This window comes from Mytilus galloprovincialis, chromosome 1 (assembly GCF_965363235.1).
Source record: "Mytilus galloprovincialis chromosome 1, xbMytGall1.hap1.1, whole genome shotgun sequence".
In the NCBI taxonomy this organism is placed as follows: domain Eukaryota; kingdom Metazoa; phylum Mollusca; class Bivalvia; order Mytilida; family Mytilidae; genus Mytilus; species Mytilus galloprovincialis.
This window is the reverse complement of record NC_134838.1, coordinates 111,820,862-111,843,484: the sequence shown is the minus strand read 5'-3', so window position 1 is coordinate 111,843,484 and position 22,623 is coordinate 111,820,862. Positions and strand designations below refer to the sequence as shown.

Below are 22,623 nucleotides of genomic sequence, written 5' to 3'. Positions count from 1 at the left end.
AGGTTTCACTTTTAAGTACCTAGAGTTCATACAAAAATGATAGTTTTCCAGTGGGTATGATTAACAGATATTTGGTATTTATCAATCAGACAGCAACCCAGGGACACAAATAACCAAAAGTCATTGGGTGGTATTTTTGGATTGATAGTAATCAAGTTCTTGTTCACTGAATCTATATATATAAGGGACAGAAATTAAATGCTGTGCCAAAGAGGAACTATATTTCATCAATGGACAAGAATCAAATATTGATACAAAAATTAAATTTCAGTATAAGATGATTTTACGTCTCAACATCTAGCTGATTTAGATAAGTTTTTGTTGCAAAGTTTATTGTCTTCCGTTTTAGGGAAGAAACATGCAAAGCAAGAAGATTTGAAGGAAATGGGGGATGTGCAATCAGGGTGAGTAAACAGTTAATGAAAATATTAGTATTAGAACTTATTATCTTGTGAAAGGAATAGTCCTATTTTAAACAGTTTGAAAGAAAAATGAATAGATCTACATTAATTCTTCAGAGGACACTTGACCTAAAGAAAGTAATGAAAGCATATGTTAACTGTAAAAAATATATTTATATAGCCACTGTGGATTCATTTATTATCGTTGGTATCAATTTTCGTGGATTGAGGAAAGCTTCAATTTTCGTGGGTATTTGATTTCATGGTTTTGTCAATCTCTACATACAAAGCCTATAGAAAATTTGTTATTCTTTGAACATTTGAATTCCTGGTTCACATGTTCCCACGAAACCCAAGAAAATTTGTATCCAACGAATAATAATGAAGACAAGTGGTTAAAGTAGTTAGTAGTCATATACAATCAAGGCTTCCAAAACGGTCATATATTCCGGACATTTGTATTATGTCCGGTAAAAGTCCAGCTGGGCAAAGCATGAAACGGTCATATACTTTTTAGTTTTCAAGGTTTTCTTAAAAGTCGGTCATTTTAACATAATTCACGATCTTGACCCAACCTTTTGCCTAAACAGCCACACATTTCCGGTTATAAAAGTGACATGATGATTAATTACTATCAAAACAACCCCTACTTCAATACTTTCTAATTTTAATCAAGGCTAATTAGTTGTTGGACAGCTGAAATCTACCTGTTCAGGTGACAGGTTAACTATCTTCATTACCAGACATCGTATAAATTGATCGGTCTATTTAAAGTTATTTTTTTACATTTCAGGGGTTTGTATCTAATTAATTTAGTCCAAAAGATTAAAATTATAAGAAATACCTTTATAAACATGATTTCATGAAAAAATTTAAAAGGTTTTAAATGAAAAATCGTCAGAACTACGTTGTACGAACTAGAACACATGTGCGCAGGTGGGAAATTTAATTCTGCATCCTACATTTGTCCCTAATGTCAATCATTGGGATGGCCGGTCGGATGGCCAATTGCAAGTAATTTCCATGATTCCCTTTTGTGACTTAGTCTTTAGGGATTAAAATCTGGATCAGATATAAAATGTCCGGCTGGCTCAAATATTTTTTGGAAGCCCTGTATACAATATGTATACACTGATGGCTTTACCTCCTTAAATACAAATACATTCCATACCACACAACCAAGATTTCTGTGTATTTCTATGTATATTAATGTTTTGTATATCTTATTTTTAGGATGGCTAGTACTATTATGCAAATCTATTTAAAGCAAGTTTTAGAATCCTTCTTCCATCAGCAAACAGCAGTCAGAACAGCAGCTTTAAATGTGATATGTTTAGTTCTACGGCAAGGTCTTATTCATCCTGTACAGGTAAATTTAACATGTTTATTTACCTATATATCATGTCTACATGTTTAGTTATTTAGAATATTTGCCATACCCCGATTCAATTTGGAAATCATATTTAGTAGACAGGTTGACATGGTTAAATATAAAGAATCTTTGTGAGTTGTGTCCCTCATGAAATGATGACAGTTTTTAATAAACCCGGTTTGACTAGATTGAAGAGCTAAGGGAATGTAAATATGGTTTTAAACCAATGATTTATATAGCACATGATTTGTTAAATGCTGTAAATTAAAATTGTCTTAAAACTATTTTATAGTTAAACTTTTAGTGACAACCAAATGAGGTAAATAGGTTGGAACCAGTAACATTTTTATACCACCCCAAACATTTTTTTGGATTGTATAATGGTATGATGTCGTCGTCTGCGTCGTCCGAAGACACATTGGTTTCCAGATAATAATTTTAGTTTAAGTGAATAGATCTTTATGAAATTTTTTCAGAAGGTACAATACCACAAAAGGAATGTTGGGATCGATTTTGGGGATGATGGTCCTAGCCGTTTAGGAATTAGGGGCCAAAAAGGGGCCCAAAATAAGCATTTTTCTAGTTTCAGGATAATAACTTGTGTACAAGTATTTCTTCATTTGCTCTGAAATTATACCGCAATGTTTAAAACCACAAGTAGAAGGTTTGGATTCATTTTAGGGGTTATGGGGCCAAAGTTTAGGAATTAAGGGCCAAAAAGAGGCCAAAACAAGCATTTTTCTAGTTTCCAGACAATAATTTGTGTGTAATTGTATGGATCTCTCTGAAATTGTACCACAATGTACCATATAATGGGGGGGGGGGATTAAGTTTTGGGTTAATTGCCAAAAATATGTAGGAATTTAGGGGCCAAAAAGAAGCATGTTTCTAGTTTACAAACAATCATGACAATAACTTGTGTTTAAGTGTATGGATCTCTCTGAAATTGTACTACAAGGTTCAATACTACAAAGGAAAGCATAGGATTGAGTTTAAGTGTCATTGCTCCAAGGGGGTTTCAAAAAGTGGGAGGGGGGGATTTTTTGTTTACCATTTTTTTAAGGGATTCCTTTTTTTTTCAAATTTCGAATTTTGAAAAGTTTCAAGAAGAAATCTTCAATTGCACAGTATTGTGCAATAGATTTGTTCGATCTTTGACCACATTAATTTTGTGACAAAATCCTATATTATGTCAAAACTTTGATCACAATTCAAATTCAGACAGTATCAAGCTCAAAATATTGTGACCAAAGGAGTATGTTCGATAAGGTCCTAAAATGGCCCCCTTTTTTAGCGTAAATTTCAAATTTGGATTTATTGACCAATATCACGATAAATTATGGCTAATACATTGACTAGATAGGATATAAGCTATTTTGTTGAAAATTTTACGTTTCTGCGATTCATTATGACGTCACAAGTTGTACTCATATTGATTTTTCACAAAAAAATCAATGAAAATAGGTAAATTTCCAAAGATTATTTGACAGGAAACATAGAGCGCATACGTCGACAACAAAGATCTTTTAAAATAATGTTTGTGAAGACGTTTAACATGTCTTATTTGAATATTAAGCTTGTCGACGCCTGCGCTCTATGTTTCCTAGTCCTTTATTTGGTTGAAATCCAGCTGATTTTGTCAAATTTCACCAAAATCCCTTATCTTGACCTTTTTGGGATGTAAAAATCAACGTGTTAGAATTAAACTTTGACAAAAACAGCTCTGTTCAACTTTCTCATATGTCTTTAAGGCAACTTAAAACAATTATTGTCTTGTAACCATGAACTTTATAATTGGGGCCAAATATGGCACTTACCGAACTTACTCCTTTGCCCAACTGTTCAGGGGTCGACCACTGGGGTCGTATAAAGCTGCTCCCTGCAGAGCACCTGGTTGTATTTTAGTTTAAATTGCATATATGTAGGACTCGGAGGTGCGATGGGGGACGCTGAAGTGTGATGGTCACGCTGAAGTGCGATGGTCCACACCGAATTACGATGGTCCATTCGTTGAAGTGCGATGGTTTGGCATGACGTTTTTATATACAACATGTATAACGTTACATCAAATACAACATAGATTTGCAGGCAGGATTATAAATTGTTGTAGATAAAAATTTCATGCGAACAAAAGAAATGAAAAAAAAAAATAACGAAAGATTCAATTCATGAACAGGTTTAAGCAATGCTGGCAGATATTACAAAAGTATTTAAAGCTATGTCAAAGTGACAAAAAGATGAACATGGTTTGTAGATGAGCTAATCAGTGTTCGGAAGAATGCAGCAAACATTTTGTATGACAAATAAAATGTATTGATTTAAATATTACTTTTAACTTTTCTTTAAGTATGCTTTACATGATTTTGTGTGGACAATTTAATGATAAAATCGCTTACTAGCATTAACAATATTTTTGCTATATCAAGTTGATTTGTAAGAACACCGTCAGTGTAGCTTTATTTATTGTGGTTACAGTGTTGAATTGAACTTTTACAACATGTTAGGCATTAACCTGACTGACCCATACGTGTACTTCCCATATATTTTTTTTCTCCTCAGCAGCGATCAACTAATTTCAGTTTTTGTGACTTAAGTACTATTCTCTAGGCCTACATGCCGTGATTATCATATTTCCTGACACCATACTACTGCGTTTCTAATAATTGGCAAATTTAAAAATTGATTAAAACAAAATGAAGATTTTAAAGACTGGTTTGAATTGACAGAAATTAAAAAATATTTCAAATGCGAGGCTATCAGCTACTTTGGTCAAATCTGAATAATGATATTTCATTTAATCATCTCATGTACATTTTGCTTTTTACTCTATATCAGAGACAGCTAGACCATAGCTCTTCAGCGTAACCGCCATCGCACTTCAGCGTAACCGCCATCGCAGTTCAGCGTAACCGCCATCGCAGTTCAGCGTAACCGCCATCGCACTTCAGCGTAACCACCATCACACTTCAGTGTATAGTTATCAACAAGTTAGCATCATAATGTCACCATCACACTTCAGCGTGGACCATCGTGGTTCTGCGTCCTACATATATACAAATACTATTGTTCTGTGAAAATGTTCTGTATTTATTTTTTTGTAAAACAACAAACATGAACAAAAAATGTCTTGATTAGAATATTACACAAATTATACACATGTACAAGTACTCAAAAAATTCTGTTGAAGTAATAAAATGTCTTGTTTTGTTTAATTGCAGTGTGTGCCATATTTAATCAGTTTTTGTACAGATAGTGATAATGTGATAAGGGCAAAGGCTGATTCACAGTTGGAAGAGATAGAGAAAAAATACCCTGGCTTTATTCATGTGAGTAGACATTATCATTTTTAAAAAGTTAACAAAACTGTACAAAAAAAACAATGACTACATCCAATGATTGTGTTTTGCTGTCAAATTAATCTTGAAACTTGCATGAATGAATACTATGGGGAAAAAACATGCTAACAACTGAAAAATGCACATTGAAAATGGAAGCCACCAGAATTTTAGTGAATATGAGTTATCTGCTTTTGCACATGGAAAAGAATTCAAACATGTCAGTTTTTATTTTGTCAAAAAAATCTGCAGTAATAGATGTTTTGCTGTTGTGGCTGTAAAGTAGAAACGTGTGTTATTATACATGGCTGACCATGTAACTTGTCATTCATTTCTTTTCCTGCTTCCATTTTTAAAAAAGAAAAAATACATACACTCAGAAGGGAAAATGAAACAAGTGATATGACAAATATCTGTGATCGTTGAAGTATTACACCCATGTAAAAATGATTTAATGTGAAAAATAAATGAAGTTGTAATATTTAAATCACAGCTGTTAATGTTACTCTTCTGTAATAGTATGTTCAATGATAAGTTTGATATGAAAGTTCCTTTGCCAAGTGCCTTCAAAAGTTTTTCTCTTAATTTCAAACAAATTAGCATGGATTATATAATTTGTGTAATCAAATTTCAGTCTAGAAGTGTATGAAAGGACTGAAACTCTTCCCACATCATAATCTTCAAGTGTATCATAACTGTAATGATGGAGCCTTTTCCCTGAAAAACGTTGCTTGTATGCAAGCAAAAGTATAAAAAATTAGTATTAGTAATTAGAATTATCATGACATTGCTTTTTTTTTCAGATGAAAGCTTTACAAGGATTAAAGATGTCATATAAACTACAAGAGTTTTTGATAAACAATAAATCTGAGTTAGTGCGTGGCATGAGAAACTGTAATGACCATATTCAAAGTTTAAATTCTCGACTTTATTCTGTGTTGCGGACTAATCGTTCACATCGGAGAGCTATATTGACATCATTATTAAATACTTTTGATGATTCTTCGGTAGGTATTTATGTTTGAAATAGTTTGGGCAAAGTTGACATTTGTTTAATAGATAACAAGAGTGAAGAGACCCAGAAAGATGTTTTGGGGTGGGTGCACAAAGGATATCAGTCCATTGTGTTTCGTGAAACACACTTATTAAGTCTCCCAAACAAAGTTTGGAGACTTATTGTTTTTGCTCAGTTCTTATTATTTTTATTATTCTTCTTCTTCTTCCTCTTCCGCCACTTTAAAAAATGAACTTGTCTCCAGCGTTTCTCCGAAACCGCTTGTCAGATTGACTTAGGATTTCATAAAATGGTAGACTAATATGTCTAGGTGAGCCATCAATCTTTCGTTTGTGCATTGGGGTCTATTAAGGGGTATTTTGGGGGGTAGAAAGGAGGGAGGGGTTTACTATAGAACCCTATGGGATTTTATTTACTAAAATTTTCAAATGAATATAACTTGAAAACTGTAAGTGATAGATACATGCAGTCTTCAGAAATGATTATAGGACAATAAAACAAATCACATGAAATATAGGGGGAGTCCCTGTGGGGTCATCCCCACCCCCTTCAATTTAAGAATATGCTTTTATCTTGTAAACGGTCCAGATCCCCACCCCTAAACCATATATATTCTGGAATGGGACGATAAAACAAATCAAATGAAATTAAACGGAAGTCTCCGGGGGTCATCCCCACCCCGTTCAATTTGAGAATGTGCTATTATCTTGTAAACGGTCCAGATCCCCACCCCTTAACCATATATATTCTTGTAGGGGACAATAAAACAAATGAAATGAAATAAAAGTGATGTCCCTAGGGGCTCACCCCACCCCCTCTTGTTTGAAAACTTGTAAACGGTCAACATCCCCACCCCTAAACCATATCTATTCTTGTATGGGACAATACAACTAATCAAATGAAATTAAATGGAAGTTCCTGGGGGTCACCCCCACCCCGTTCAATTTGAGAATGTACTATTATCTTGTATACGGTCCATCTCCCCACCCCTAAACCATATATATTCTTGTAGGGGACAATAAAACAAATGAAATGAAATAAAAGGGAAGTCCCGAGGGAGTCACCCCACCCCTCTTGTTTGAAAACTTGTAAACGGTCAACATCCCCACCCCTAAACCATATATATTCTTGTATGGGACAATAAAGCTAATCAAATGAAATTAAAGGGAAGTTCCTGGAGGTTGCCCCCACCCCGTTCAATTTGAGAATGTGCTATTATCTTGTAAATGGTCCAGATCCTTACCCCTAAACCATATTTATTCTTGTAGGGGACAATAAAACAAATGAAATGAAATAAAAGGGAAGTCCCAAGGGGGTCACACCACCCCCTCTTGTTTGAAAACTTGTAAACGGTCAACATCCCCACCCCTAAACCCTATATATTCTTGTATGGGACAATAAAACAAATCAAATGAAATGTAGGTAAAGTCCCTGGGGGTCACCACCACCCCCTCCTATTTGAATACTTGTAAATGGTGGAGATCCCCACCCGTAAGCCATATATATTCTTGTATGGGACAAAAAAATCAAATCAAATGAACATGAAAGGCGAGTTATGGGAACTTTGTTTGGGAGACTTCGTAACAGCATCCTGTTACAATTACTTCTTGTTTATTATAATTTTAAAGTTTGATAAAAACAGCAGATAAGAAAACTTTCATGTGTAAAGCTTGTCTTTCCACCAACCACTTCCTGTCGTGAGCTTTAAGGAAATTTCAGAAAAATATTTAGAAAAAAACAACAACAAAAACATTTATACAATCATAACTGGCTTATTTTAGTAAAGTATTTATAGAGGATTTTTTGTAAATAAGAAATACTATAGTGACATATTTGAGTTCTACATAAATATGAGTTAATGTTTTATTTTTACAGAAAATTTCATTACAAGAACAAGTGTACATAGCAGATAATTTAGCATACTTCCCATACCTCACTCAGGATGAACCTTTATTTATCATCAATCAAATTGATATCATTGTCTCCGTCTCAGGCTCCAACTTGTTACAGTCTTTCAAAGAGGTAAGTTTCGATATAAGAGATCATGAGAGAATATCCCATGACTTCTTAAGAAAGTTATCTAGATAATAGTTTGGAATAACTTTTATTAGAATGTAAATCTATTGTCACTATGTATATTGTAGTTGCTTATATTATATTTTTATTTACACCTATAGAGAGGAATGATTGTTCCCTTTTTAGAAATTTTAATATTTAGAAGCATGTTTTTAGAGCTATAGCTTTATGTATTTTTGTTGTTTTAAATGATAGCCTGTGCTTTTGTAGGCCTAATTTCAGATCAGATTTTAATGATGAAGAGCAAAATAGCACACTTTCTTCACAGACATTTACATAATATCTCAAAATTTTGTGGTTCTCTGACAAAGACAAGGACACTTTGAAAGTAGCATTTTACAAATGATATAATTAATATGCCAAGTTCCTCACCACTACATTGTTATGTTTTGTTTAGTTCTTCAATTCCTAGCATGGCCAAATGCAAAGACAATGTTTTTTCTATATACAGAAGTATCAAATGCATGCAGAATTTTTATTTTGATTTAAGAATCATGCTTTTATTATTCTTTTTAGTTAATTTTTGAAAATGTGTTTTATTTATTGTAGAAACTGCTTCCTAGTAAAAAGGCAAGAGCAATGGTACTATTATTTACTGCTTTATATTTGTTTTATAAATTCTTATTTTATACCAAATGCACTCTATTTGGAGAATTTAAAACCATTTAAATGTGAAAAAAATTGAATACCACATGATTTCTTTATTGACTTCATCAGTTTGTACTATATAGAGGTTTTTAGTGTTTCATGTTAAAACCTGTTTTCGAAATTTTAAATTGAACACCCAAAAATCAATAATTTACTATACTGGGTTTAAAATCTAGTTTAATATTAGTTCATTTGTTTTGATTTTTTTCTCAAGTTTGATAAATAGTGTCCCTTTGTGATAGTTTTGCTAATTCGAGATGACATGAATGATGCAATGAATTAGATGCAGATAAAGAATCAAGATAGTAAATTAAAGAAAAGGAAGAATATGAAAGAAAATTTAAATAATATTTCAAGAGGAAGAAAAATACCTTTTTGCTGACACATTCAATTTTTGATTTTTACTGTCCACTTTAACCTAATTATAAATATTAGTAGTTATTGTAGTTATTTACATCCAGTTTAAAACTTCAAATGACAGACAAAAGATCAAGTAATTTTCATTATACATTTGAAACATTTTCTCAAAATATTTTAGATATATTTTCCAAAAAAATCTATCATTACAGCTTTTCTATAAAAGCATGCAAAACAACTTTGATTGACTTGTTTGCTATGTTTGCAAACAATAGGGAGGTGGAGTTTCAGTCTGTTTAATATATACTGGAATTTGATTGGACAATTAAAATTGACTTACAATATCGAACTTAACATTAAATGAAGTTAATATTTATTGTCCAATCAAATTTCAGTATATAGTAAACAGACTGAAACAGACTACCTACCATGCTTTTATAGAAAAGCTGTAAATGATTTAATTAATAGCATTGTAAGTTTGAAATATTCGAAATATTTGTCAATAGTTTTTTTTAAGGATCTGGAAACAAAATTTGAAATCTTATTTTGTTTGCTTCTAAGTTTAGAATCAGTTGCAAAAAGCTTGGTTATTTACAGTTTGAGAATGTATGAGTCACTGTCTTAAATTTTGAGCAAATTGCTTAATATAAACATAACTGTATGAAGTTTGACATTTGACATATTTTTGCAGAGTATGATTAATAATGGTCATGAAGAAGGAAGAAAAGTAGCATATGATGAAGATGATGATGACTTTGAAGCCATGTTAGGTTAGTATTATTTAATGAATGTAGTATTATCAAGAAGAGGGTTTATCAGAGGTCTGGTTGGTACAAAGAAGTTGTAATTTAGGTAATAATGTGAATATGTTTCTTCTGACAAATGAAATAAAACACCATAGAGGCAAAGTAATTGTGTTTGCTGCGCCATAACTTACTTGTACTCTTAAGACTGTGTGTACAAAAATCTTTCAAAAAAAAGGTTGCTTACTTGTTCCATTATTTTAACCATGTTATATTCTCATTTTGATTTGAGAACTTTTGCAGAAGTCATTGGACTTAGTTTTATGTCCCCATAGTCACTGAAGGTGTCATTTAATAAGTGTTACCCACCACTGTCCATATGTACTTCCAAATTTCGGTGTCTGTTCTTAAACTTTAGTTTGTCCCAACCAAATGTTATGAAATTTAAAAAGTGGAAATTTATACACAATTTGTTCAAGTTTGAATTTAGGTGGCGTCACTTTTACCTTTCTAGAGTTATGCACCTTTACAAATAGTAAAAAATTACTGAATTTTTAAATGTCCGTTTATGGAGGTATTATGGTATACCGTTGTCCGTTTGTCTGTCAGTCAACCGTCCATTTGTCCGTTGGTCAACATGTCAGATAATAACTCAAAAGCGCTTGACCTTATTCGCATGAAACTTGGATGAATTGTTTAAATCTATTGTTTTCCTAATTTTTGGGGTTTTTTTTCATTAAAAAGGGGGGATTGTCCAGTTTTCAGACAATAACTCAAAAAAGTTTTCTTAAAACTTTGATGAATTGTTTATATCTTTTGCATTAGTTCCCTTATAATTTTTATAAATTTTATCTATGAAGATAAAGCCGCACCAATTTAAATTCTTGTTCTACGGATTTTTGGACTCCAAAATTTGGGGCGAGCGAGCGATTTGAAAATTTTAATAAAAAAATATTTACTTTGCAAATTTTTTAGGCGAAGCTTAAAAAGTAAAGGCGAGCGATTATATTTTTAGCTCACCTGGCCCGAAGGGCCAAGTGAGCTTTTCCCATCACTTTGCGTCCGGCGTCCGTCGTCGTCCTGCGTCCGTCGTCGTCCTGCGTCGTTAACTTTTACAAAAATCTTCTCCTCTGAAACTACTAGGCCAAATTAAACCAAACTTGGCCACAATCATCATTGGGGTATCTAGTTTAAAAAATGTATCCGGTGACCCGGCCAACCAACCAAGATGGCCGCCACGTCTAAAAATAGAACATAGGGGTAAAATGCAGTTTTTGGCTTATAACTCAAAAACCAAAGCATTTAGAGCAAATCTGACATGGGGTAAAATTATTTATCAGGTCAAGATCTATCTGCCCTGAAATTATCAGATGAATCGGAGAACCCGTTGTTGGGTTGCTGCCCCTGAATTGGTAATTTTAAGGAAATTTTGCTGTTTTTGGTTATTATCTTGAACATTATTATAGATAGAGATAAACTGTAAACAGCAATAATGTTCAGCAAAGTAAGATTTACAAATTAGTCAAACATGACCGAAAAGGTCAGTTGACCCCTTTAGGAGTTATTGCCCTTTATAGTCAATTTTTAACCTATGTTTCGTAAATCTTAGTAATCTTTTACAAAAATCTTCTCCTCTGAAACTACTGGGCCAAATTAATCCAAACTTGGCCACAATCATCTTTGGGGTATCTAGTTTAAAAATTGTGTCCGGTGACTTGGCCTTCCAACCAAGATGGCCGCCATGGCTAAAAATAGAACATAGGGGTAAAATGCAGTTTTTGGTTTATGACTCAAAAACCAAAGCATTAAGAGCAAATCTGACACAGAGTATATTTGTTTATCAGGTCAAGTTCTATCTTCCCTGAAATTTTCAGATGAATCGGACAACCCGTTGTTGGGTTGTTGCCCCTAAATTGGTAATTTTAAGGAAATTTTACTGTTTTTGGTTATTATCTTGAATATTATTATAGATAGAGAGAAACTGTAAACAGCAATAATGTTCAGCATAGTAAGATTTACAAATAAGTCAACTGACCGAAATGGTCAAATGACCCCTTTAGGAGTTATTGCCCTTTATAGTCAATTTTTAACCATTTTTCGTAAATCTTAGTAATCTTTTACAAAAATCTTCTGCTCTGAAACTACTGGGCCACATTAATCCAAACTTGGCCACAATCATCTTTGGGGTATATAGTTTAAAAAATGTATCCGGTGACCCGGCCATCCAACCAAGATGGCCGCCATGGCTAAAAATAGAACATAGGGGTAAAATGCAGTTTTTGGTTTATAACTCAAAAACCAAAGCATTTAGAGCAAATCTGACACAGGTTTATTTGTTTATCAGGTCAAGGTCTATCTGCCCTGAAATTTTCAGATGAATCGGACAACCTGTTGTTGGGTTGCTGCCCATAAATTGGTAATTAAAAGGAAATTTTACTGTTTTTTGTTATTATTATCTTTAATATTATTATAGATAGAGATAAACTGTAAACAGCAATAATGTTCAGCAAAGTAAGATTTACAAATAAGTCAAACTGACCGAAATGGTCAGTTGACCCCTTTAGGAGTTATTGCCCTTTATAGTCAATTTTTAACCATTTTTCGTAAATCTTAGTAATCTTTTAGAAAAATCTTCTCCTCTGAAACTACTGGGCCAAATTAATCCAAACTTTGCCACAATCATCTTTGGGGTATCTAGTTTAAAAAATGTGTCTGGTGACCCGGCCATCCAACCAAGATGGCCACCATGGCTAAAAATAGAACATAGGGGTAAAATGCAGTTTTTGGTTTATAACTCAAAAACCAAAGCATTAAGAGCAAATCTGACACAGGGTAAAATTGTTTATCAGGTCAAGATCTATCTGCCCGGAAATTTTAAGATGAATTGGACAACCCGTTGTTGGGTTGCTGCCCCTAAATTGGTAATTTTAAGGAAATTTTACTGTTTTGGGTTATAATCTTGAATATTATTATAGATCGAGATAAACTGTAAACAGCAATAATGTACAGCAGAGTAAGATTTACAAATAAGTCAACATGACTGAAATGGTCAATTGACCCCCTAAGGAGTTATTGTCCTTTATAGTCAATTTTTAACAATTTTCATAAAATTTGTAAATTTTTACTAACATTTTCCACTGAAACTACTTGGCCAAGTTCATTATAGATAGAGATAATTGTAAGCAGCAAGAATGTTCAGTAAAGTAAGATGTACAAACACATCACCATCACCAAAACACAATTTTGTCATGAATCCATCTGCTTCCTTTGTTTAATATTCACATTGACCAAGGTGAGCGACACAGGCTCTTTAGAGCCTCTAGTTTTTTTTGTAAACATAAAATAGTAGGTTTTGACAATATTAAAACTTGATTTATCACTTGTTCTTTGACATTTCTTTAATTTATGAAGTATTTTTTCACTGTTCACCAAGAAATAATTGAATAACTAAATCTGGTCTATGTATGTGTGACTGACAATGAGACAATTCTCTATCCTAGTCATAATCAGGTTGGGAACAACCCCTTAATGTTATGAATATCCCTTTTTATGAGGGGTCAATCAATATAAGTTATTATATATTTTTTTGTAAAAAACACTTTTTAGTACAAAAGGGCTCATATTTTCGCAAAGAACTCTATATCTATTTGGTATTAAATGGTCAAAACATGTCCAAGAATTTTGTAATATTCCTGGACTTTAACCATGTTAACACATTTACTTTACAGTAATTTGATATTATTCAAAATAAGTGGACCCCTGTTTTAGAAAAGTTGTTTAAAATATGATGTATTTCTCCTCTTTTTGAGTAAAAAATTTCTAAGTTTTCAAAGGTTTTGTATAGTAGCACTATACAAATCCTTGTTATTTCTATTTTCTTTTCTACATCAGTAAAATGACCCCTTGTCTGAGGGAGGGTTGTTCCCAACCTGGTAATAACAAACACAGGTCAACGTACGGCCTTTTACACAGGGCTTTGATCCAGACCAAACAGCAAGCTATAGGTTAAGGGACCCTAAAATTATTAGTGTACACAATTGGAACAGGAAAACCAACGATCTAATTTATATATCCAAACGGGAAAATACCAATGAACCACATCAACAAACGATAACTGCTGAACGACAGGCCCCTAAATCAATCAGGACAGGTGCATAAACATGCAGCGGCTATGGATAGTTTTGTTTCGCCAACATACAATATAATTGCAGTTGAAGGCAAATCACTCAGAAGTTCTTTGTACTTTATTCTAACAACGAACATTTTTTGATAGGGAATATAAGTAAGGGCGAAAGAAACCAATGTTTTGTTCTGTACAGGTATTTCCGCTGTTATATATTTATATCGGAGCACTCCCACTTGGGATAAATTGGTTTCATGCTGAAACAAATATTCTCACAGATATTTACACAGTGTGGTGGGGTGCTTTTATGTTTAAAACCGTTATATACAGGTTAGACTGTGATTTTAAAAACAAATGTTGATATCTTTTTATAATATTTACAAAAAAAAACGGTGCGGGAAATGGACATGATTACATTTCCGGATGCGGGAGCGGGAATATAAAAAAATTCAAAAAAATCTGTTTTGAAAAAAATTGGCGCGGGCGGGTCCGTCGAACAAGGAATTAAATTGGTGTGGCCTAACCTCCCTTTAGAGTTTTTTAAAGAATTATGATATGACATGGAGAAGTTATTTAACTTTATTCTTTGAATGAGCGACGAGCATATCATGTGCTCGTGGCGCAGCTGTTTATTTCTTTTATGTTCTCTTAACTTAATGTTTCCTCAACCAAATTGAAATAAATCTATCTTGTGAAGACTAAATATACTCATATGGAAATGAATTTTTTTACAGAGAGACTACCAGAGTATATAGACGCATTACAAGATATCATCAAACTCTCACAAGGATGTATTCTTCTCCTTCATTTAAAACAACATCTCAAAGAAACATATGGATTCACTGACAGGTATTTACATGTATTTCTTATATTTGAGTCAGATTTTTAGGTTTGCTAAGTTAAGAAATTGAGAATAATGTTGCATTACTATCAGCACATATCAGTTTAACAACTTATTTGAGTTCCCTAGGTCATTGTGCAGCAACTTTGAATTAATTAGCATTGTTGCTGACATCAAATTTAAACTGTTTCTGAATTTTTTTGTGTCTTCAGTGTAGACATATCTCTGTGTCAACACTGTCAACATTTTGTTATACCAATCTATCTGTGGATGAGAATAATGTTAGGGGGAAAAAATTGTGTATACAGACCTCGTATTATATTTATATTACTTACTCATATTGTGTTTTTATAGTAAAGTGCACAACTACTCACCAGCAGAGACCAAAACATATGATAAACCAGTGAATAGAAAAACTGTATTGAAATTCCAACCGCAGACTGTTCTCAAAGAATTACAAACATCAGAATTATCAGATGAAGAGGCGAGAGAGAAATTAGTCAGTGATTATGTGGAGGTAAAATCTTTATTTTTAATTGAAAATTAGTAAACAAAAATAACATCTGAAAATGTGAAATAAGCTTTTTAATGATAGTTGTGCATCAGTTTTACTACTTAGACAATATATGTACATACAAAATTTATTAATTGGAGCTTTGACATAAAAAGAAACAAGGGACTTGGCAATGTACAGATATAACACGTTTGTAATGAAATTACCAGTTAACTCAAATATGTAGAAGTACACAGATATATACAAATATATTCAATTACACAATATAAAAAAGACGATGTGGTATGATTGCCAATGAGACAACTGTCAACAAGAGACCAAAATGACACAGAAATTAACAACTATAGGTCACTGTACGGCCTTCAACAATGAGCAAAGCTCATGCTGCATAGTCAGCTATAAAAGGCCCTGAAATGACAATGTAAAACAATTCAAACGAGAAAACTAACGGCCTTATTTATGTACAAAAAATGAACGAAAAACAAATATGTAACACATAAACAAACGACAACCACTGAATTACAAAAGCACACAAAGATATATGCAAATATATATTCAGTAACATACAAACACAGAAAAAGATGAGTATTTCAAACTGGGTACCAGTACATTTTTCGTACAACAAATTTTACAGAAGTATATAATGCATATTAAAATAATAAGATTTGTGTTGGTACAATATTATTTATCATGCCAATATTTCCAAACAATATATGATGCAAAATGAACAAACTGAATTTCTTTTGGTTGTCTCATTCATTCTTTCTCATACATGTATATGACATATATATTGTGAATTTATTTATTTTCATGGGTACCTGATTTTGTGGTTTGAGGAAAAGTTATATTGTTATGTTATGAGTATTTGATTTCATTTAAAGTTTCCATACAAGCTTGTAAAATTTGTACCTGTTATTTTATTGAACACTTAAATCTGTTGCTAACATGAAACATGAGAACCCCAAAAATAATAATGAATCTTTTGTATTTAAGATATAAAATGTCTGCTATTTTTAAGAAATGTTATAAGCTTTTAATTGTAATCATTTCAGTTCAAGGAATTGATGTTAAGTATAGACCCACCTGATGAAGATGAAAGCGATGAGGCAAAGAGCACAGGACGCCACACGCCGACACCTGGACGTAACACGCCTACTCCAGGAAGAACAGCACCAAGGGTACCTCCCATGACAATTCGTATTGGAGATGACGGTGTTGCAGTACCAAAGGAAAATGAAGACACAGAAATGATTGTTGAAAATAATGAAGAGGGTGCAGATAACTCTGTAAGATTTAGTTTATATCAAAATCTGTACTTACCTGTCTGAAAAACATTTGCAATTACCCCTTGATAACCCCACTTAATCGTTTAGGTTTTCATTAAGGTAAGCACAGATTTATCATAAACAAAGGTTTTACCTTCAAAAAAACATATTCAGTGTATTAGGCAAAAGAAATTTTGAATTTATCACATCTATTCTACTACACTATAGTACTTAAATTCAAAAATGAAGAAGTGTATATATATTGGTGTTTTAAAAGAGCAAAAAATGTTTGAAAAATGACACAGACCACAGCAGTTAAGTTTCTCTACTAAGAACATTGGCTATTTTATAGTTAGCAATTCTGGTTTTTGAAAAAAATGATTCAAGTGACAATATTTCCTAGTGCTGTTAGATTTATATATAGATAATAATTTTATGCCTCCACTGCTCATTGACATGGGCATTAAGTTTAAACCTTATTTATGTGTCCGGAAATTGGTTTACCTTTTCTTACTTAGATGAGACTTATACACTATGCTTATTACCACCATACAGAGATCAAGTTTGAATTTTGGTGGTATTAATTACTCTGTTTTTAAGTTATGTCCCTTTATAAATTGCAAAAATGCTAAATTTGCTGTTTCCCCATTCTAACTATACTCTGCTTTAGCAAGTGTTATGAAACTTAATACACAATGATTATTTAAACCTATCTCTGATCAATTTCATATTTTAAGATTTAAGTGGTGTTGTATTATGTTTTCATCACTCATCAGTTATGTCCTTTTATTTAAAAAACTGCTGAATTTGCCATACATTTTCCAGCAGGGGCATTTGTATACCATAAACACATTCTTCTATTATTTAGAAATGTTAATTTAAAATAACATGACAGTACTATCAAAATTTCAGATGAAATGGACACCCAAACCATCCAAGCATCACCATCATCACCATCACTCTCATCACAGTAGTAGTAGCCATAAAAAGAAATCTTCACGAACGTTAATACAAACTATAAGTGTTACACCAAAATCTGTTCCAAAGAAAAAGAAGAAGAAACGGAAACGTTATGGTAGTGATAGTGACAGTGATAATAGTGATGATCCAGACTTTGTATGTTAGTTATGTATCATAATGATGTATGGATGAAATAATGAGTGATACATTTATGGCTGTTTTATTGTTGTTTTATATTGTTGTCGTGAGGAAGGAAATCATCTGTTTTATCAAACAAACCATGTACATAAACAAAACTCTTTATCAAAACTGCTGCATTTTATTGTCACTGTATCTAGTTCATTGTTTTACATTGTTCGTTGCTTTCTCTTTTTTTTTTAGAATCATGACGTCATTTCTTATTTACAAATGTTGTTGTGTAAATGAAAAAGTATTTATTTTATTTTTTAAGAAAAACCTGTATACAGTTTCATTGCCAACACATTTATCAACACATTATCAGTCATATGTGATGTTTCCATTCCCAGCCATTTGAACTTGAAGAAAATAGAAAAAGTTATTTGATGAAATTAAAAAATATAAAATGATTCGCTGTTCTATTATTAGTTGCCAGATGAAAGTTGAATGATTTTAAGATGTACAAGTTGTAAAGACATGTACCTCTTACCTTGATATTAGATAAGATGATGTATGATTGTCAATGAGAACTCTCCACACAGGACCAAATGATGTGATACAAACTATATGTCACAATACCGTATTGCAAGCTATAAAAGGCCTTGACATAACAAATTTAAATGAGAAAACAATCAGCCTGATTTATCTACCAAAAAAAAAATGAAACATGAATGTGACATACAGCACCAAACACAGAATTATAGGCTCCTGACTTTAGACTAGTGCATTCAGTATATTGCTGGGTTAAACATGTTATTGGCAGCCCAACCTGGGATAGTGGTTAAAACAGCACAACACAAGAAAAAACTATTAAACAAGAACCAAATAGTCCGGCGGCTTTGTAAAAAATTGTGCACATCCTGTTACAAGCATGAAATTTGGCATAGACCTTCCTCAACTATTACTCTTTTATTTCAGATAGGGAGGCATTTGAAAAAAATGTCTCACTTCCGGTAAAATCCAAAATGGCGGACGTTATATTTAAATCAGCCCAATATCGAAGACTAGCGTGTAAAAATGTCCTATTATCATGCTACTATCATAATATTTGGTACAGACCTTTGTGTTTTACTACTTTTGGATAAATTAAATAGATTAGATGTCTTCAGAAACCCCACTTCCGGTTAAAATCCAATATGGCGGACATTGCACTTAAATAAGCTTATTTTTTAGGGAGGGTAATTGAAATGTGTTTTAACGTGTTGCTACTATAATTACATTGTGTATGAACCTTTCTTTGGTGCTTCTGATGGAGACAATGTATAAGACATATGTCTTAAAAACCCTTACTTCCGGAAGTATCCAAAATGGCAGACAGAGAAATATCAATTTTTTATTCAAATTTTCAACTTTCTTCAAAATGTAAAGAAAATGATTTTATTTTGTGCTGGTCATTAAACTTTTGGCTTTAAGTTATCCCCAAAACCACTTATTCTAGCATGTTGTAAATGCTAAGATATAAAGTTGACACTTCCGGTAAAAATATGACGTAAATTTTAAAGATGAGTCCTCAATCTATTTCTTCGATGTAGAGTTTTGGATAGATTGATTTAAACAAAATAAAATCACTATAGTACTAAAAAATATTTAAAACTACTTCTATTTGGCCAAGAATACATGCTTATTCACAATCACCACCACATGCACACAAGGCAGTGCACGGGAGACCCGATTTTACACATTAAAATTAACCGCGGCATCCTTTCTTACATCCATAATGTACAAGCTTCTGAAAAAATGATGAGGTCTCAGAAAGAGTTTTTTTTTAAAGGGACCCTCTTTGTCCCTTCGCAATCCATTAGTGACAAGACTAGGTAGCATAAGAGTCAATCCAAAGCTCGTCTCACTAAACACCTGCATTAGTATATTACACGTTTTACATGCTTGAAAAGACTAGAACAAGTCGTGGGAATAGCCTCACTTAAAATGAGATTTCCCTTTTGTGCAAAAATTGACTTTCTTGGTTCGTTAATCATGTTAGATCTGATAAGTTTGTACAGTACAACCCCGGTGATTTAGGCTGATCAATCATCATTCTTTATGTTAAAGTCACATCTTCAAATACCATTAATGTCTCCCACGCAGTCTTTTTTTTTCCTTTTCAAGCAAAGAGAGAACAGTATCACAACCCGTCATAAGGTATTGGTCAGAAATAAAAGTGTGTGATCACTCATTGCCTAGTGCATTTGAAAGGCCATTGATAGATATTAATCCAAAGATTTTTGCCTCCCCAAATACAATCAATAGTTCGTCTGCCCCTTTGTTACGGAATAGCGAAATACTGGTAGTTTTAAAGCTGCTAAAAGAAGCAAGGGCAACATTTAGGGGAAAGGGAATACACAGACGAACCCAGGATTAAAAACATCCTCAAAGATGGGAAAGTTTTCTGAGAGATGACGACAGTAAGAAAGAACTTTTAAGTTTTCATTCACAGGAGCTTGCTCAATACAATTTTGAGTACAAGGTAGTTGAACCAACAAATGCTCAGGATGTTTAGTGTTATCCACCACTTGATGATGTTTCAAGTTTAGCACCATGTTTACTCGAAGAGACTGACACTAGAATCAAGATAGATGTGTCTGATGCAGTGAAACATAGACTTAACTGAGTCATGACTCAAACAGTCGATACTGATGTCATGCTGTTTCGCTATTCCGTGACATAGGGCAGACAAACTTTGGTTTGCATTTAGAAGGGGAAAAGTATAAGATATATATCAATCAATGACCTTTCAAATGCACTAGGCATTAAAAGATAACACGTTCGCTGGAAAAGGAACTGCGTTGGTGACATTAATGGAGTTTGAAGATGTGACTATAGCATTTAGAATGATGATTGACCAGCCAACATCACCATATGGATTTGATGTTTAATGTCATTGAAAACGATACGTGGTTTTGTTGGAAGATAAAAAAAAAAAAAAGAAACAGATTAGGTTAACAAGGCAAGAAAATATGTGTTTTTGCAGAATTTATTAAGATGTGAGAAACAATACCACAGTCTTTGTAAATGTTGGAAATCAGCTCTCCGATTGTGAATTGCGGCCTACTGAGTATGCTGATTGGGTATTATGTCCTTACCTAAATAAAATACCTTGAAACTGAAATACGAGTGGATGAAGTCTTGGATGCGTATGGTAGTTATAGCAACAAATGGTCAGGATATTCTATCTTATCCACCACGTAATGTATTTCAAGTTCAGCACCAAGTTCACATTTAGAGGCAGACACTAAAATCATGGTGCATGTGTCTGATGCAGTGAAACACGCACTTAAACGAGTCATGATTCGAACAGTCGTTAATGATGATGTTGTCAATACTGTTTCGCTATTCCGTGACATAGGGGTAGACGTTGTGTTTGGGAGGGCAAAAGACTTTGGATTAATATCTATCAATGGCCTTTCAAATGCACTAGGCAATGAGTGATCTGGGTGATCTGAAACACTTGTTGTTATCCATGTCTTTACCTGTTGTGATATGGTTCTCTCTTTGCTTGAAAGGGGGGAAAAGACTATGTGGGAGACATTGATTGCATTTGAAGATGTGACTTTAACAAAAAGAATGATGATTAATCAGACTAAATCACCGGGGTTTTACTGTAAGATCGCACAAACTTAGCAGATGGGTATAACATGGTTAACGAAGCAAGAAAATAACTATTTGCGCAACAGGGACGGTTTTTCGAGGCTATTCCCTCAACTTGGTCTAGTCTTTTCCAGCATGTAAATAATGCAATATACTTAGGCAGGTGTTTAGGGAGACGAGCTTGGGATTGGCTCTTATGCTACCCACTCCAGGCGGGACAAAGAGGATAACTTTTGAAAAACTCTTTTTGAGGCCTCATCATTTTGTCAAAAGCTTATACATTGTGGATGTAAGAAAGGATTCCGCGGTCATATTTTTAATGTGGAAAATCGGGTATCCCGTGCACTGCGATGTGTGCATGTCATGGTGACTGTGAATAAACATGTATTCTTGGCCAAATAGTAATAATTTTAAATAATTTTTAGTACTATAGTGATTTTATTTTGTTTTAATCAATCTATCCAAAACTCTAAATCGAAGAAATAGATTGAGGACTCATCTTTGAAATTTACGTCATATTTTTAACCGGAAGTGTCAACTTGATATCTAAATATTTACAACATGCTAGAATAAGTGGTTTTGAGGATAACTTTAAGCCAAAAGTTTAATGACCAGCACAAAATAAAATCATTTCTTTACATATTGAAAAAAATGAAAATTTGAATAAAAAATTGATATTTCTCTGTCTGCCATTTTGGATATACCCGGAAGAAAGGGTTTTTAAGACATATGTCTTATGCATTGTATCCATCAGAAACACCAAAGAAAGGTTCATACACAATGTAATGATAGTAGCAATACGTTAAAACAAATTTCAGTTACCCTCCCTAAAAAATAAGCTTATTTAAGTACAATGTCAGCCATATTGGATTTTTACCGAAAGTGGGGTTTCTGAAGACATCTAATCTATTTAATTTATCCAAAAGTAGTAAAAAACAAAGGTCTGTACCAAATATTATGATAGTGGCATGATAATAACACATTTTTACACGCTAGCCTTCGATATTGGGCTGATTTAAGTATGACGTCCACCATTTTGGATTTTACCGGAAGTGAGACATTTTTTTCAAATGCCTCCCTATCTGAAATAAAAGAGTAATAGTTGAGGAAGGTCTATGCCAAATTTCATGCTTGTAACAGGATGTGCACAATTCGTCTGAAATATGCTTGTAGCCGCCGGACTAAAACACTTTAAGTATGATAAACTGAAA

At 33.1% G+C, this 22,623-nt stretch overlaps 1 protein-coding gene across 3 annotated transcripts in view; it reads left to right on the top strand.

Moving 5' to 3' along the window:
* The window catches only part of LOC143051936 (nipped-B-like protein), a 64,807-nt gene extending 46,570 nt beyond the window's left edge, over positions 1-18,237 (top strand). For all 3 annotated transcript variants that reach the window (XM_076224932.1, XM_076224927.1, XM_076224921.1), the window contains 11 exons: positions 350-404; positions 1,635-1,770; positions 4,992-5,099; positions 5,912-6,115; positions 7,999-8,145; positions 8,749-8,781; positions 9,896-9,974; positions 14,805-14,919; positions 15,266-15,428; positions 16,478-16,711; positions 17,603-18,237. In XM_076224932.1, coding sequence (XP_076081047.1) covers positions 350-404; positions 1,635-1,770; positions 4,992-5,099; positions 5,912-6,115; positions 7,999-8,145; positions 8,749-8,781; positions 9,896-9,974; positions 14,805-14,919; positions 15,266-15,428; positions 16,478-16,711; positions 17,603-17,815 — 1,487 coding nt within the window. In that variant the 3' untranslated portion in view covers positions 17,816-18,237. The remainder of the gene's footprint in view (positions 1-349; positions 405-1,634; positions 1,771-4,991; positions 5,100-5,911; positions 6,116-7,998; positions 8,146-8,748; positions 8,782-9,895; positions 9,975-14,804; positions 14,920-15,265; positions 15,429-16,477; positions 16,712-17,602) is intronic.
* The last annotated feature ends 4,386 nt before the right edge of the window (positions 18,238-22,623 follow it).